At 50.7% G+C, this 16179-nt stretch overlaps 6 protein-coding genes across 6 annotated transcripts; 2 read left to right on the top strand and 4 right to left on the bottom strand.

Annotated features, from left to right (window-relative positions):
* Nucleotides 1-76: 76 nt before the first annotated feature.
* M436DRAFT_72709 (uncharacterized protein) lies at nucleotides 77-1847 on the bottom strand (the record flags this gene model as incomplete). The annotated part of the gene is made up of 4 exons (XM_013572251.1): nucleotides 77-756; nucleotides 865-1298; nucleotides 1352-1749; nucleotides 1836-1847. 4 exons carry the CDS (start codon nucleotides 1845-1847, stop codon nucleotides 77-79), a joined length of 1524 nt encoding a protein of 507 aa, XP_013427705.1.
* Nucleotides 1848-2637: 790 nt separating this feature from the next.
* On the top strand, nucleotides 2638-7190 carry M436DRAFT_81777 (ankyrin repeat protein nuc-2; the record flags this gene model as incomplete). The annotated part of the gene is made up of 8 exons (XM_013572323.1): nucleotides 2638-2651; nucleotides 3762-3846; nucleotides 3923-4045; nucleotides 4096-4146; nucleotides 4198-4338; nucleotides 4388-4435; nucleotides 4492-6790; nucleotides 6844-7190. The coding sequence occupies 8 exons, from the start codon at nucleotides 2638-2640 to the stop codon at nucleotides 7188-7190; spliced, it is 3108 nt and encodes a 1035-aa protein (XP_013427777.1).
* A 162-nt stretch (nucleotides 7191-7352) lies between these two features.
* On the bottom strand, nucleotides 7353-7978 carry M436DRAFT_45863 (uncharacterized protein; the record flags this gene model as incomplete). Its single annotated transcript, XM_013571936.1, has 2 exons — nucleotides 7353-7447; nucleotides 7504-7978. 2 exons carry the CDS (start codon nucleotides 7976-7978, stop codon nucleotides 7353-7355), a joined length of 570 nt encoding a protein of 189 aa, XP_013427390.1.
* Nucleotides 7979-8214: 236 nt separating this feature from the next.
* Nucleotides 8215-8865, top strand: M436DRAFT_63696 (DUF1783-domain-containing protein; the record flags this gene model as incomplete). Its single annotated transcript, XM_013572186.1, has 2 exons — nucleotides 8215-8679; nucleotides 8740-8865. The coding sequence occupies 2 exons, from the start codon at nucleotides 8215-8217 to the stop codon at nucleotides 8863-8865; spliced, it is 591 nt and encodes a 196-aa protein (XP_013427640.1).
* Nucleotides 8866-11313: 2448 nt separating this feature from the next.
* Nucleotides 11314-11668, bottom strand: M436DRAFT_81774 (uncharacterized protein; the record flags this gene model as incomplete). Its single annotated transcript, XM_013572322.1, has 2 exons — nucleotides 11314-11495; nucleotides 11560-11668. The coding sequence occupies 2 exons, from the start codon at nucleotides 11666-11668 to the stop codon at nucleotides 11314-11316; spliced, it is 291 nt and encodes a 96-aa protein (XP_013427776.1).
* Nucleotides 11669-13477: 1809 nt separating this feature from the next.
* Nucleotides 13478-15921, bottom strand: M436DRAFT_81773 (uncharacterized protein; the record flags this gene model as incomplete). The annotated part of the gene is made up of 4 exons (XM_013572321.1): nucleotides 13478-15129; nucleotides 15196-15556; nucleotides 15609-15710; nucleotides 15757-15921. The coding sequence occupies 4 exons, from the start codon at nucleotides 15919-15921 to the stop codon at nucleotides 13478-13480; spliced, it is 2280 nt and encodes a 759-aa protein (XP_013427775.1).
* Nucleotides 15922-16179: the final 258 nt, after the last annotated feature.

Below are 16179 nucleotides of genomic sequence, written 5' to 3'. Positions count from 1 at the left end.
ACAGATACCCATATGAGGAAGAAAGTAGGTAAATTTTTTGCTATGGTAAGAACCTCATAAGAATGGGACCGATTTCTCAAGTGTGTGCAGGAGCCTCGCCGAAGAAAATGTCGTCCAAAAGATTGTTGGAGAACCTCTTGTGCAGGCCCTTCGTAGTCCAACCCTGCCGTTTGCCAATTTTCTCCAGCGTCGCCAAACACTCTGAAATCTCGCTCTTGTATGCCACCGTCCTGACATATTCACGAGCTGGAAGACCACCGAAGCGCATCTTCACCCACTCTTTTCCCCAGTGTGGACGTAGCCTACCTACTGGAGCCAATGCAGTCAAACCATCTACGAAGCCTTGACAAAAAGTCTGCCACTCTTCCTCGGTGACCGTGTCGGTGACTGAGCCAATCTCGATAGCTACAGTGCCATGACTGTTCCCACGTTGAGGAGCCATGATAATTTCGCTGTTACCTGTAATTCTCATGTCCATCGCCAAACGCATTGGTGAATTCGCCGAGCGGTATACCAAGTCGATCACGACCCACCAAGCTTTTCTGACGACCAACCAGTCCGCCTTGCTCTTGTCCGTTGGTGAGGGCGGTATTGGTAACTCCAGCTCCATGTTTCTTGCCCTCGCGTAGTGGCGACCGCGTCGAAAGTGTAGTGCATTTGGCAAATTGGTCTTGATCTCGAAATCATCTGGATCAGTGGTCAATGGCGACAACACAGCCATGTTGCCTGTCACGAGTATCTGGGACTGCCATCTCGCTGGTATATCAGGATAGAAATCAGTCCCCACGATGACCGCGGTAATCTATGCCGCTATCCATTGCATGAATGTTTGGGCGGGAGTTGGGTAGTCCTCTTGCCCTCCACCATCAGAGATTGTCGACCATGTGTTGACAAGAACATCTGATTGGTAGGAAAACCACGACCACTCGGCATAGTGATCTTGTCCAGCCCGTCGCTCAAAGTCGGCGATCGCTTCCTGAAGTTCTTCCGGGCTGACTTCAGTATGGAGTGCCTCGGGAACTTGACTGGGATCAGGGGGTGGGATGGCAAGCATTGTCTTTACTTTGCGAGGCCGCATGACAGCGAAAGTCATTTTTTTGACTTCGTAGGTGACGTGCGTGATGATGCCCAGCAGTCCGAAGCAACCTAGTGCAGCGTGTAACTCGCTTGGATCCGTGATCGTCTGGACGGCACCATTGGCATCAACGTATTCGACTGACCTGATATAGTCGTTGATAGACTTGTGCGCCAGGCCTGAGCCGTGGCACATGGAACCAATTATACCGCCAGTGGTTATCCTGGTAACAGTCAGCTATGCATCAAGACAACCGTGACATCTCGCTTGACCTACTCGTCTGCCGTAACATCTATGGGCAGTGACCAACCGTCTTTGATCGCCCACTCGCGAAGCTCTTCAGGTGTTACCGCTACACCGACTCGAACATGCTGGGTCTCAGTTTGGCCTGCTCTGGGAGGGGAGGTTTGAACGCTTCTCAACTCTCCCGACACCTCCGCTTCGTTGATCCGACTTGTGAAGATGCTGATCATTTCTGGCAGCACACTTGCGACGTGGTGCAGGCTGACAAAAGAGACGAGAATATCTCCATCTTCAGCGAAAAAGTCGGATCTGGTATGGCGATAACCGCTGCATCGAATGCGCTTTTTGGGATATGCCTTGATCAGGTTCTGCAAACCGAGTACAGTGGATGGGACGAAGGTCAGGACTGGTCTGGTCCGTATGTTTTGCTGCTAGTTGAGGAACGGGATGTCGGCATGAACCTGTAACGTGTGTCAGCGGGCGGTCGTGCAGACTGATTCTAATATGCCATGCGGACCTGCATTATCATAGTCCTCTCGCGGTCTTCGAAGACGACGTGTCGATGCTCTACTGCATCTATTCCTTGTTCGACTTTGGCATAGGCGCGGCCGCCCAGAAAGTTATGCTTCTTGTGTGTCTCAGGGGCACGACCGCCGAACAGGTGCCTATGGAGACCCAGAGGCGTGGGAGTTGGATCAAATCCTTTGGCTGCGATGGTCTCTGCCGGAGTGCCACTGAGAAATGCCGAGACTTTGGCCTTCAACTCGGCATTGAGCTGGCCGTGCAGCACTTCGAAAGTGAAAGTGGCCTCAAAGACCTGACACAAAGCACGGATCGCATCTTCAGATTCAATCTCGTCGTTCCGGACACCATCGGCAAGCTGACGAAGCAGGTCCAGATCGACGGTAGGATGGATATCGGCCAATGCGGAGGCTTTCTAAGCAATCTCTCCAAGGATGTAGTAAGTGTCGAGTTTTGAGGGCGGTGGTTGATAGAGTTCTAGGAGCATGATGGAAGATGCAGAAGAAACGATAGGAAGAGAATAAAGAGACGTACAATCGATGTGGGGGCGCCTGGTAGGAGGTATCAATCTTGAGGCGGCGGTTGAGTTCAGAGTCAGAGTCATGTCTTGCTTCCACGTGTTGTGCTGCGTTCAGGGAAAGGGCAATGGCTGACTCCTTCCTCCCCGTGTGCAAGACTCGAAAGCTCTTCCCCTCCTCGCACGAATATCCAAAGCGATGTCCTTGCTACACAACGAAGGCACAATCGTCCAATCAGGGATGTAACCAAAGAAAGCTCAGATTATATACGGCATCTCAATGGAAACTGTCCCGTTTGTGGGAAGTAATGTGCATTTCTACACGGGTGGGAAGAAGCGGTGGGCTGCCTTATGTCATGATGCTCAGAAGCTCGAGTTACCTTGAACCTGTTCGGAGGTTTACGGACGATAAATTGATGGACTAGGGTACTCCGTACAGATCTAGACAGTATCGGGGCAAGCCTCACACTCGCCGCGGACACGACGACTCCATCAAGAGCGCTGCTGCGGGCTTCTCAGAACAAGTCAGGCAGAAGCCAGTAATCGGCTCAAATCATGAATCGGTGAACGTGGGAGTTGTGGAGGTCATGGAGAGCAGGGGAATGGAGATGAAGAGAACAACCGATGAGTGGGGCGGTGACATCTGAAGAGACCGGCTGGACCTTTGGTGGGCACGCGACAGCTGGATGATTAGTTGGCATAGATAGATGGAGATATGCGCAGAATACTCGGCCTGGCTCTCATCGCGATACCGACAGATGGGAACACGCGCGAGGTGGCGTTCGTACCGACAGCTCTTGACTAACAAAATGCTCCTCCCATCGCGAATCTCGCAGCGAGCGGCGTTGAGAAAGACTGCTCTTGAAAAGATGTTGTTACGATGGCTCGAGCGACTTGTGAAGCTAAGGTCGGAAGCTGCCAGTTTAGGAACGAGGGGGAGCACGTGGCGATTTCATTGGCTGAATTTTCCACATAGCTCTTCTCCCACCTCTAACGTGGTGAGGCCAGTGAACTCGGAGAACGATCCACTTCGTTATTAAGTTGGCGGCATTTGCCAATGCTCATCAGAGACCCCTCTCAACAGCCGTCGGCAAGCTGCTTCATGTGTGCGAGACCCATCTGACGCGCTTTCCAACCGCAAACACGACCAATATCGTCCCGGACCCATATGTCATAAGGATTGTGGTCCAAATAAGAGTCAGGCCCCGTCGCTCATCAGTAACTTTGCGTCGCTTGCTTGCCAATCACGTCCGATCATCCTCGGCAGCGAAGCTGTTCAACAACCCCTCCACGCCATAATTTTAGGGCGCCGAAAAGGCACTCTCGGTCAAAATGTGTGTGATCATCAGACACCTCTGTTTTCGCAGCAAATGTATCATCACGATCTGACTATCTCGCCATCAGGAAGTTCGGCAAACACATTCAGAAAAGGCAGCTCGATATCCCCGAATATGCCGCCAGCTTCGTTGACTACAAGGCGCTCAAGAAGGTAAACTCCTTACGCTGCCACAGTCCTGGTTCCTGCGAATCAGACGCCACATCTGCCTTGTGCTGACAATCCACAGTTGATCAAGAAGCTCAGTGCCACGCCAGTAATACACGCACAAGACCTCACAAATGCCGGAAGCGGTCTCGCGGATTCCCAAGCTTCACTACAAGCAAACAAAGCTACCTTTTTCTTCCGACTGGTAAGGCAGTATCTTCTTTTCTCGTTGGTCAGAAACTAACAATGCTGCAGGAGCGTGAACTGGAGAAGGTCAACATATTTTATTTACAGAAAGAGGCTGAGGTGTGTTAATGAATATCAGCGTCCGAAACTCTGGCTCACATCATCTCGCAGCTCAAATTACGGTTGAAGACACTGGCGGATAGGAAAAAGTCACTACAAGCTCGTGGATTATCTGCTTCAAAATTGTCCACAGTTTTTGTCACCCTGGATGAAGGTTTCCGCTTGTTCAACAGTGATCTCGACAAGCTTCAGGTTCGTCGTGTCAAATGCGGCTCAAGCACTCGGAATCTGACTATCATAGCAATTCATCGAGATTAACCAGACAGCCTTCTCAAAAATCCTCAAGAAGGTAAACTTTCGTTGCTCGCCACATTCCAGATATGGATCGCTAATACGATATCCTAGTGGGACAAGACTTCCAAATCACGCACGAAGGAGCTGTATCTCTCAAGAGCTGTAGAGATTCAACCTTGTTTCAACAGGGATGTTATCAGAGACCTTTCCGATCAGGCCACTTCAAGTTTGCTCGAGCTTGGCGCATGGGCAGAGGGCGAGAAGATTGAGTATGTCCCGACTGGTGACCAACAACCGAAACCTCAAGCAGGCGCGCAAGAGGACAATGACATCGAGATGCAAATGCAACAGGCAGTGAACACTGGTAACGAGACACTAATCAAGGAATGGATCTCAAGACTTGGATCTACAGATGAAGCAAAAGAGCGCATCAATCGCATCTTCCTCAGCACAATCAACGATGCCCCTCTGGAGATGCAGAACACACTCCTGGAGACAAATCTGGTCAACCTGGATTACGTGGACGAGATCAACGAGCGTACTTGTCTGCATGAGTTGTCGATCTCAGGAAGGCTTCCTAGTTTGACAATGGTCCTCGAGCGTGGAGCAAAACCCACCACGACTGATATCTATGGCCGCATTCCGCTGCACTATGCCTGTATGCGTGGCCATGTGGAGGTGGTCAAAGAGCTCGTCAAGTACGACTCGGCGGATGCAATGCAAGGCATAGAGAGTACTTCCTCAAACGCCGCACCGGTTGCCGAAACTGTTGACTGCAAAGACTTGGACAACTTCACACCTCTCATCCACGGCATTGTGCATGCTCGCTTCGCCGCTGTAAAAGCTGTCTTGGAATTGGGGGCCCGCGTAGACCCAACCAGCGAGGCTGACCACATTCCAATCAACCTGGCTTGTCAATACGGATCGGTCTCGATTGTGGATCTGATTCTCCAGTACCATCCACAGATTCTGCCCGATGCTGAAGGTCTCTACCCACAACATCTAGTTCCCCGGTCAGGACGTAGCCCGCAGATACTGGAAATGTTGAAGAATTACGGAGCCAACCTGGACCAACCTGACAAGCTCTATCAGTGGACTCCTTTATTCCATGCTGCGAGTGAGGGCCACTTGTCTTGCTTGCAGTCTCTGCTTGAATTGGGCGTGGACGTCGATGCACTGGACGAAAAAGATCTCTCCGCCATGTACTACGCTGCATGGGAGGGTCACCTCGACTGTTTACGTCTGCTAGAAAAGGCGGGCCATGGTAGAGGTATAGCTCGCGAAGAGCCAACTCCAGCTCCTGCTACCTTCCAATCTATCCTCAGCTCGAGCGCGCCCATCCCCGCAAGTGCAGACATGGAAGCAATCCCCGACCTCTCTCTACCTCCCCCTATCATACCTCTCAGACGCTATGGCCACAACTTCCTGGACACGACAAAAACATTCATCGTCATCAGTTTCGACTCTCAAGATTCGGATGCAATCGAATTCTATGGCGATAACAAGTACCCTGCTGCAAGATTGACGATATCATCCAAATCTTCAGATCTCATTCCTCGCAATATCCCGTTGCCAGTGCAGGACGAATTCAAGGTCATCTCTTTCCAAATCGACAACCTCGACACCTTCTCGATTGACTTTGACATCTTCCCAACGTTTGGCTCCAAGGTGATTGCCAGAGGTGCGGCGTCGTCACTCGTGTTCTCGAGCAGATACAGTAGTTCTGGAAACTGGCATCTGGAACTCTTCGACCCCAGACTCAGAGCCATCGGACGTATCAGTTTCAAGTACCAGGTCGTTACACCATTCCATGGCATCCCAATGGAGATCACGCAATTCGCCACGTACTGGAAGGCGACGAGTCAGATCAGCTCACAGCCCAACGCACTCATCACTGGTTCGAGTTTGAGTGGCGATTACATGCGCATTTTTGTGCAAGCAACCAAGGATGGTGTGCCAGTCCTATACCCTTCGTGGGCTATGCCATCTGCACTTGCAGCATACGGCGTGAGGAATGACCTGATCAGTCGAGTAACGTTCGAGCAGTTCTCCGCTATCGGCAGAGCAAATGGCAAAGGACCTGAAAGCCTAAGAGCTCTACTTGAATCATCACCTGCCGAGTTGGCCCAGGGACTCGCGACATCATGGTGTTCTCTGCACGACGTGCTCGAGATACTGCCTCCGCAGATGCATCTCGATGTGCACATGCTCTTCCCTACAAAGTCGGAAGAAGAGCTGCTGCAGCTTGGCCCGACGGGCAACATCAACGAGTTTGTGGATGCTGCATTGAAGGAGGTCTTTGATCATGCAAGGCGTCTACGTGGAGCCAACGAAGGCTTGATCAGATCGATTGTCTTTTCTTCTTACAACGCCAACATCTGCACAGCGCTCAACTGGAAGCAGCCAAACTGTAAGCGATTGCAAATGAACGCATCAGAAATACCAAACTGACATTGCTCACAGACCCCGTGCTCTTGTGTAACGACCTTGGCATCGAACAAGCAATGACAGAAGAGGCAGAGTGGCCGTTGTACAGCAGCGGACGTACCACGACATCTGTCAAGGAAGCGGTCAGGATCGCGCAGAGCAATAATTTCATGGGCCTGATGTGCAGCTCCAGATTACTGGAACTGGTGCCGGCACTGATTGAGTCAGTCAAGACGGCAGGACTGGTCTTGATCGCAGACGTGACCAACTCGACCACTCAGGAACAGGTCGCAAGAGCATCATTTGATGCGCTTCCCGACGAGGTGGACGGCTATCTCGACAACAATGCAGTGTTGCGATTCCACGAGAGCATCGATATGTAAAGACAGGCTATTAGATATGGGGGCCAGGACAAGGTGCAAGGTGTGACGAATAGAGGCGTTGTCTTTCGGGCGGAAGCGAGAAAAAGCAGCAAGGCTATCAATAGGGGAGCTGCATGACGATGGACGACTGATAATCATATTCATAAAAGACTTGAAAGAGAATCAAGCACCCTTGTAATTGTACTTGAGACGTTCCAAGCTGGCGACATCGAGGGGAACGAGTTGAGAACGAGCGTACATTGTGACGAGGAGAATAGCTGCAAGTAGGGAGTCAACAGAATAGACGGAAAACCAGTGGATGAGGGTGACACACCAGCAGGCAAGAAAGCACGCCATGCTTCATCCAGCAAGTCTCTCTTCCAAGCCAGCACACCGGACAAGGCCAGCACAGCAGTAAGCGCAACATTCAACCAAGGCAACGCAACATCCAACGGACCCCTACTATCAATCATCGCAGGCGACAGACTCCCACTATCCACAGCAGCCGGCGCAGAATGCACATGGAGCAAAATATACACCGTGCCTGCCAACGAAGTCAACGACAGCAGAGCCAGCAGCACATGCCTGAAAGAATCTGCAGAGAACAAGACAGGCAGGTATATCAGCGCTGCAGCAGTGGGTAAAGCAGTAAAAGCGCGTCGGTAGAAGATTGTGTTGTTCAAGTCTCGCTGCGCCAGGTCTTGGATGAGTGATTCCTGCTCTTGCTCGTCGAGGTCTTCGCGGTCGCTGGAGGAGTCGGCTGCGTCGTCGGTGGGGTAGTGGAAGGTCTTGCGTAGACGGGCGGCCATGGTTTGTTGTTTTGTAACCAGCAGTCGCGATCGGCCAGCTGCGAATTGACGTTTGGAGACGCCTGAACGCGGAAGACGCGCCGCGAAATGGAGAAGGAAGCTAGCTTCAGCATGACGTGCAGCTTGCTCTTTCCCGGAGAAAAGCCGCGAGTATGCCGATCAGATCAATCACCTTGCATGCCTCCATCAATCTTTCTGCTGCCCAGCCCAGAAGATACCAACACACACCACACACAATGCCACCGAGACTACCACTCCGCAAGCCTCTCGAGACCCTCATCAAGCGCAACAATGCCCTCACCATCACATCCCGCCGCACCCTCATCGCCGCCCCAAAACCAAACTCCGGGCCCCTCATGGAACGCCGCCCCGACCGCGCCCTCCCTGACATGACCCCCTCCAAGTCCTGGATGCTCACAGTCCCTCTCTTCCTGACCGCCATGGCCGCCTCCACCCTCGCAATCTTCAACTACCAAAAGCAAAATTCGTCCGTTGTGACCAGTACAATGTACTCGTTACGCACCAACCCCGTCGCAAGAGAGATTTTGGGGGACGAGGTGTATTTTGCGAGTAAAATTCCATATATCGGGGGAGAGATTAATCAGTTGCATGGCAAGATTGACGTGGTGTATTGGGTCAAAGGAACGAGACAGCAGGCCAAGATGAGGTTCAAGAGTCATAGGAAGACGAGGATGGGGATTGTGAGTTTTTGATGCAAAAGGGATAGAGAGAGAGGATGAAAGTGCTGACAAGGTATACAGTTTGAGACGACAGAGTGGAGTTTGGAGTTGGAGGATGGGACTGTGGTTGATTTGCTCAAGACCACTGACTCTGATCCTTTCGTTGCTACGCCCATGGAAGCAAAAGTCATCGCTGCCGAGGCGTAAGAATGTCTTTCGGGACCTTTCTGGACGCTGCAAATACGCCCTTCGACCCCTTCGCCATATGTCGACTTCCCGGACGCATAACCATCAAGAATCGACGGAAGAAAGCAATTCGCTTTAGCTTTACACCAAGCATACTGTAACACTAGACATGGCTTGCTATAGCCACCTTAAGCGGCCATACTGTACATATACCACCCACCAAGATGAAGAAATGCATGAAACCAAAAGATTTACACCATTTCCGATCTTCTACTCTCGGATTCGAGCTCTCCCTTCGCGCAGACAGGCTGGTATCGTGAGAAGAGCAGTGCTCGACGGCCTGGTTGCTGTAAGGAGAGAAGGAGCTGCTTGTTTCTACGCATGCTTACATCAACCACGTTCAAGTCAAAAAGTCAGGGAAGATGACCAACCATTCCAACAGTCACATCTACATCACAGGAATGGCACAGTCAGCATTTGGGGTCATGTTTCGATTTGAGTCATCTATTCATTCTCAAAGCTGGCTCTCCAAAACTCTCGCAGAGCACTGAGGCGATCCCGACACCCTGGGAACTATCGAGGTTTGCAGCATACATTATTCTTCCTTGCCTTCTCAACTTCAGAAATGCCCCATCACAACCTCAAAAATGTCCCATGGAATAGCCAGACACTCGGAGCGATAGAGAGAGAAGAGGTCAAATACACCTATTCAAGGCTGAGAGAGATGAAGTGTTTTGAAAAAGACTCCGTGCTTGGTAAAAACAGCTTTGCCAGACCACCGCCGGCGTGCTTTGAGTCGTATGTGTGTTTGCTGATTTGCTTTCATGATTCATTCATGTCGTGGATACGTTTGTGGGTTCGTTTTCATGATTCTCTCATGTCGTAGATTTGTTTGGAGTGTTGTCTTGGGCGCTGTTGATTTTGTATCCATACGCGTGTCCTTGGTGGGGTTGAGTTCTTGTTTCGTACCTTGTGGCTTTGGCTGACTTGATTTGATGCGTCGATCTGACGCTTGTTGCTTGTTGTTTTGCACTGCCATATTGTTGCTTTGATGGTTGATTCTTGTTGCTTTGTACGTTTGATCGTGTCATACTTCCGTCGCGTCGTGGTTTGCATTGCTCGTGTTCCCGAAGTAAGCCTTGTCGGTGGGTTGCTTTGATTGTTTGGAACCGTCGTCTTTGTAGGTTGATTCTGTGACTCGAATCGATGTTTTGGAGTCTGTGTTATTGATTTGTTTCAAGCTTTCTTCATCGCATCGTGGGTTGAGTTTGCAAATAAGGTCTTGTTGGTTTGGGCGTTTTGGTGTTTTGTTTGATTGAGTTTGGCATTTGCTGTTTTGCCGAAACTCAGGGGTATCTCGAGTCGTGTTTATCATTTCTCATCAGGCATTCTTCGTCATGTTGTGGTACTTTTGCGATCAATTTTGGAAGGATGTTTTGTTGTTTGTATCCTTGTGGTTGTTGTGGTCCTTGCATTTTTCGAGACTTTGGCTTCTCTGGGACCTGGAGATATTTGGTATCTTGTCTGTTCTTTCCATGCTTTCGTCATGTTGTGGGGCTCCGTGTTGGCTGCTGCGTCTGGAAAGCAGAACTTGTTGCTTTGATGATTGCCCTGGTCGAAGTGGTAGATCTGCTCAGGTTCTTTTGCTCTGGCGGCTTTGTCTGGCTTGGGTCCGTGTCTGTTCAATCGACGCCTGCTGGTTCTTTGTGTTGAGCGTTGCTTTCGTGGGTATCGCGAAGATGAGAGATGATTATGTTCGAGCCAGGCGAGGAGAACGGCTTGCATGACGGGCAAGCGTATCTTGAGGGCTAAGAAAGAGATGGGCGGGCTTGGATGATTGGCAAGCGTAGAGAAGAGAGGGTTGTCGAACTGGAAAGCAACTCTCGCGAACTCAGGAGGAGACAGTTCGAACGACAGGCAAGCATATGCTGCGTGTCAAGCAAGGAGAAGGAGGGGCTCTCATGGGAGAAAGGTTCGGCTCTTGCATCCCAAGAGAGTAAGCTCGTATGACGGACAAGCAGAGAAAGTAAAGGTTGTCGGGACAGAAGAGTCAATCTCCTGGATTCAGGAGGATTCGATCCGGAGGACAGACTTAGGTAAAGAAGCAGCCAGAAGAGAAGTATGTCGTAAAGAAGCGAGTGCGTCTCATCTTTCTTGTCAAAAAAGGAAGCCAGCTCCCTGGAGTCCGAGAGAAGAAGAAACACCACTCATGTTGCTTGTTACGAGGCAAGCGCACCTCTCGCATCCAGGAAGAGACAGATTGTTGCGAAGAGAAAAGCTGAGTCTGTCGGAGCCAGGTATCAACAGGCTTGTTGAAAGGCAAGCGCACCTTGTTCTGCTTGCTGCGAGGCAAGCGCCCCTCATCTGGCTCGTTGAAAAGCGAGCGCATTGAGAAGAAAGAGGCTGAATTGAGGAAGAAAGTGGCTTGTGTTGGAGAGGCAAGCGCACCTCTAGCTTGGTCATCGGGTCCTAAAGTCGCTTCACCTCTGCCATGTTGTATTCGTAGCCGACCATAAAGTTCAGCGAGTCGTTGTGTTCTCTTGTGCCAACCAGTCTACTGATATTGGCTGCAGCGGCCGAAGCGGCAGCGGTTGGTACAACGGTGGAAACAGGTGCAGATGCAGACATAGGTGCAGTCGTGTTCACAGTTACTGCAGGAGAGCCGCTCGTTGTGTTGTCATTGGTGACTGATGCAGAAGATCCTGGAGTTGGCACCGATGTCAGGGATGAGGAGGACGGGGCCTGGATCGAGGGAGAAGGTGGTTGAGCGCGACAGGCTGATGACGCTGTGCGCCGGGGCTGCAACGCAGAGAGGTGGTGCCATGATGGCGGGAGAGAAAGAGGAAGAAAAGAAGAACATGATGGTGGTGATGTTGATCTTGACGGGGGCGGGACGAGGGTGAGGGACAAAAAAGATTGTATGACCAACGTGAGAGAAGGAAGGAAGAGAGAGAAAGCGCAGCGTCAAAACAATGCTTCCAAAGTGAGCTGAGTGCGCCGAGGGACGAGCCAAGACTCGGCCACGAGTGAAATCGACGGAAAATTGAAGTGAACAAACGGAGAATCATTCACTTTACCTCTCCTTGGACAGTACTCGAAATCAATGTTCCCTCGTGCATTTCGATAGTTGGATTCCAAGCGTCGTTGGACGCTGAGATCGTCGAACGTCGAAACCAAAATCACGGGCAAGTTCAAACTTGCACTCCAGGCTTCTAATATCATTTTCACCATACGTAAACATTCAGAGTCCATCCCATCCTGCTGATGTTGCTGTCTATCAACTGTGATGAACAGACAGTGGTGGTAGAAAGGAAGCAACAGACGTCGAATCTCAAATTCAGGGGTAAACTCGGGCCCGCTGCCTCTACGCTCAAAGACTCATCGACTGCCTTAGATCCCCAACAAAGCTATGTCTCGCACAAAGAACCCCATACACTACTACAAGAAACCTCTGTCTATGGCAACTACTCGGAAGAGAAGTGCATTTATCATTTCGTCCATGGGAGCCTTCTACAGGCAGTATCAGAGACCCGAAGTGCATCTCCTCCTTGGATCCTTCGAGATACTCTGGTGCTTGTTCATTCCTCGTAATCAAGTATCACAATACTATTTTGACTCTTAACAATACATTTGCTTCAGAAAACCGTATATCCACATGCCAGAGTTAGTCACATCAAACCCATAGAGATGCACAAGACTGTCCACAAGAGACTAATATCTATTGAGAGTCAGTAATCTAGCTTGCTTCTCTGGTTATGCGTCCAATCTGTTACATGGCTGTGCTATTTTATGGTCCATAGTGGAGTTCATGAAGTAGAAGAGAAAGCAATTGATAGTACAGCCACAGCCATTTCACATACAGAAAACAACCACAACGTAACCATAAAAATGCACAACCCTTTACAAGAATGACTGCTGTCCGTTGAGAGCCGATATCTCAGGACTCTTCTCTGGTCATGCTTCTATACCATTACATAGCTGTGCATTTCTATAGCTCATGATGTAGCTGTATCGAATGATGAGGGAAATGTTCATGGCGAAGCTACAATCTCTTCTTATACACAAGACCGTCACATCACAACTATAGAAATGCATAAACTTCAGTAGAAAGGAGTACATTCCAATGAGAGATATCGCTCCAATATATCTCATTCGCCACAACTGTGATCAGAGAAGCAGCTGTGCATTTCCATGACCGAAAATTACTAATATGCAATGGGGAGAGATAAGTCGATCATCAAGCGGAACCCTCTTCGTGTACACAGACAGTGGTATAGTAGCTATAGAAATGCATAGTTGCGTACCGTGAGGAGTCAAATCCATTGAGAGACGTCGTTGTATGATGTCTCTTTGGCTAAAGCGTTGATTGGAGAAACAGCTGTATATTCTGATGGTCTACGATGTGACTAGACATGCCCGGGAGAGTGGTATTAGATCACATATCAGGGGGGAATTACGTCAGCGAGATATTTACTCAGAACATTTCTTCTATTGTTTTTGGTTTTTTTAATATTTTATATGCAAAAATGCAACACAGAAAACTCCTGACTACAGACTCCAAAAGAGCAGAACCCGAAACGACGGAGGTCAACTCGATGTCGCCAACCGGGTCAACTCGACGTCGCTAACCGGGTCACAACTTCTTCTTGCCCCTTCGGGCCTCCTCCATGTCGAGAGCTCTCTGCAGCTCCCGTGCCTCTCTTGAGGCCTCTAATGGCTCGTGGTGCTCGACAAGACCATTGTCGGGCTGGTCTACAGGAGGGGAGGAGGGAGCAGCGACCGCCTCCTTTCTCTTCCTCTCCTCTTCTACGTCCTTTGCGTAGTTTCTCTTTGCTCTGGCGAGCAACTGCTCCTCGCGGTGCTGTCTCCAACGAGACAAGAGACCTGGCCCCTTTTGGGCCTTCTTCCACTCCTTGGCCTCCCTTTTCTTCTGTGCCTTCTCCGCGGCGTTAACAACCTTGAGTTCGGCAACGAGGTTGCCCAGTGAAAATTCATCATACTCAGCTTTAGCCTTAGCCTTAGCCTTAGCCTTAGGCTTGGGCTTGGGCTTTCTAGCAGCTGTCAGAGTGGAAACAGCCGTGCCTACAAAAGACTTAGGCTTGGCATCGCTAGGAGCCTTTGTTGGCTCGGGCTGTGGTCCGGAAAGGTTGTCCATCTCGTATCCCTCCACAAGGTTGTCATTATTGAGACGGTGCACATGTCTGGTAGACTCTCTCTGGGCTGCAGAACGGCCACCGTAGTAGTTATGATGACTCAGCTTCTTGGTGTCCTTGTAAGGATTGGCGTCAGGGTCGGCCAAGAGCTTGGGTTCAGGCAGTGTCTCGAAGAGGTGGTACCTGTCATTGGCCTTGCCTCCGCCATAGGGGCGAGGGTAGGGGTTGTTTCCATCAAGGCCGTTAGGGAATGTAACCTCTCCAGGGTCCTGCTCACGGGGAACATAAGGCTTGTAACGGACCTTGAAAGGCATGGTCAGGGGGTCGATGAGGAATCTGGCTTCTGGTGGAATAAAGGGGGGTTGCTCAGGCCTAGATAGGGATCGATCAGAAGGGCTGGTGGTGACGTTTGAATAGGCAAAGCCAAAAGAAGGTCCAGAGTTGACATACGGATCAGGCAAGGCGGAAGCAGGATCACTGACAACACGCGAGTCGGCAAAGACAGAAGAAGCACCAGCGGTCGTTTCCGGTTCTTTGAAGCCAACACTCTTGCGCCTGCAAGGGGTCTTGTGGGCGGATCCGGGAGTGACCAGGATAGATTTCAAAGATTGCGGAGAATTGGGCGACTTTGGTTCGTCGAGGACGTTTGGTTTCGGGTTGTGACCAGATTTGGGCGAAGGCGGATTCTTGATAATGAGTGGTTTGTTGTCATGAGGAGACCTGGGCGAACGCGAGTCGTCGAAGACAATTGGTTTGAAGTTATGACCAGACTCGGGTGAGGGCGAGTCGTGGGTAGTGACTGGCTTGAAGTTATGGGTGGACTTCGACGGGGGCAGAGCGGCAGTTGATGCCACAGGTGTGAAGAAGTGGGAAGATCCACTTGAATTAGGCGTGGAGACGACCGGTCTGAAGACTTGAGGAGATTGAAGAGAGGGTGGAGGAGGAGTGACGGGGTCGGGGGCATGAGCTTGGAGCGAGGACAAAGAGTTTGAAGAAGGACTTTCATGAGGACGTAATATTACAGGACTACCGTTTTCATCTGTAGTAGATCGACCAGGACGATGTGGTGAAGACCAGTGACCATCCGAGGAGCGCATCTGAAGGGGACGGCCACCGCTCAGTTCTTCTCGCGCTTGAGGCGTGCTGGAACACATGTTAGAGGCTTTTGTATGTGATAGTAGTTTCGGGGATAGCTTACAGAGGGATGCGCGCAGGCTGAGGCGAGCCTTTGTCCATTTTGAGCGCGATTTGGTTGTCGATGACTCGATACTATGGATCAAGGCTGGGCTCTTGGATTGGCTGACAGGCACACTCGATCTATCAATCGTCTGAGGAGTATCCGTGGGAAGCAATGAAGCGACGCTTGGTGAAGGAGAGGGCGATGGTGACAAGAGACCCAGGAGGTCGTAAGTGCTTTTAGATCTGGTCAGGGTGAACTTCTTGAGTTTCTCCTTGGTAGCAGAAGAGAGCTCAGCAATGTTCGTGCTACTCTTGGTGGTAAGACGAGCCAATCCGCTGTAAATCTTGGTGTACGGTTTGGCTTTGGGTGGATTGGTGTTCTAGGATAGTTAGTCGATGTAAGATTGCCTGATGATCAAGGGTAGTTCTGACCTGCTCAGGAAGCGTGATGCTCTGCGCACGAGATGCGTGAACCTCCTCGTAGGAGGCTGTCTCTGCCGAGTACTCGCTCTCGTTGATTGACTCGCTGATGGACTGACAAGTTAGGCGGCTGTCTGCGCAAGGTCGAAACAGTACTTACAGGAAGGCTGTTCTGATAGAACCTTCTGATCTCCCTCGAAGGCAAGGCTGGTTGAGTAGGCACACGATCAGATACAGGAGTACTGCTGTTGACTACGGGAGGACACCGTCTCTGAAATTCCTGGAAGGAAGGTCGAGGGTCGGGTTCGCGGTGAATCGAACTCATATTGACAGCGAGCAATTCCGCACTAGTCACGCGCTAGTCTGGCTGGTGACAGCACGGGTTAGCGTGCACGTGAGATGGTCTTGACAGCGAGGTAGAAACGAACAGCGAATTTTTCTGATGTGTAGGACTCGAAGTCGATGAAGAGGAATTACAAACCACCCATCATCCTCACTGTTGACGTCTCTATGTGCTCGGCGACGACACTAACCTCGTTCGGCCGTCGCGGAGACGCACCTCTAACCACCCAGATAACCCATA

Source organism: Aureobasidium namibiae (genome assembly GCF_000721765.1).
Source record: "Aureobasidium namibiae CBS 147.97 unplaced genomic scaffold scaffold_8, whole genome shotgun sequence".
Classification (NCBI taxonomy): Eukaryota; Fungi; Ascomycota; class Dothideomycetes; order Dothideales; family Saccotheciaceae; genus Aureobasidium; species Aureobasidium namibiae.
The sequence above is the reverse complement of the archived record's forward strand: the minus strand, read 5'-3'. Positions and strand labels throughout refer to the sequence as shown.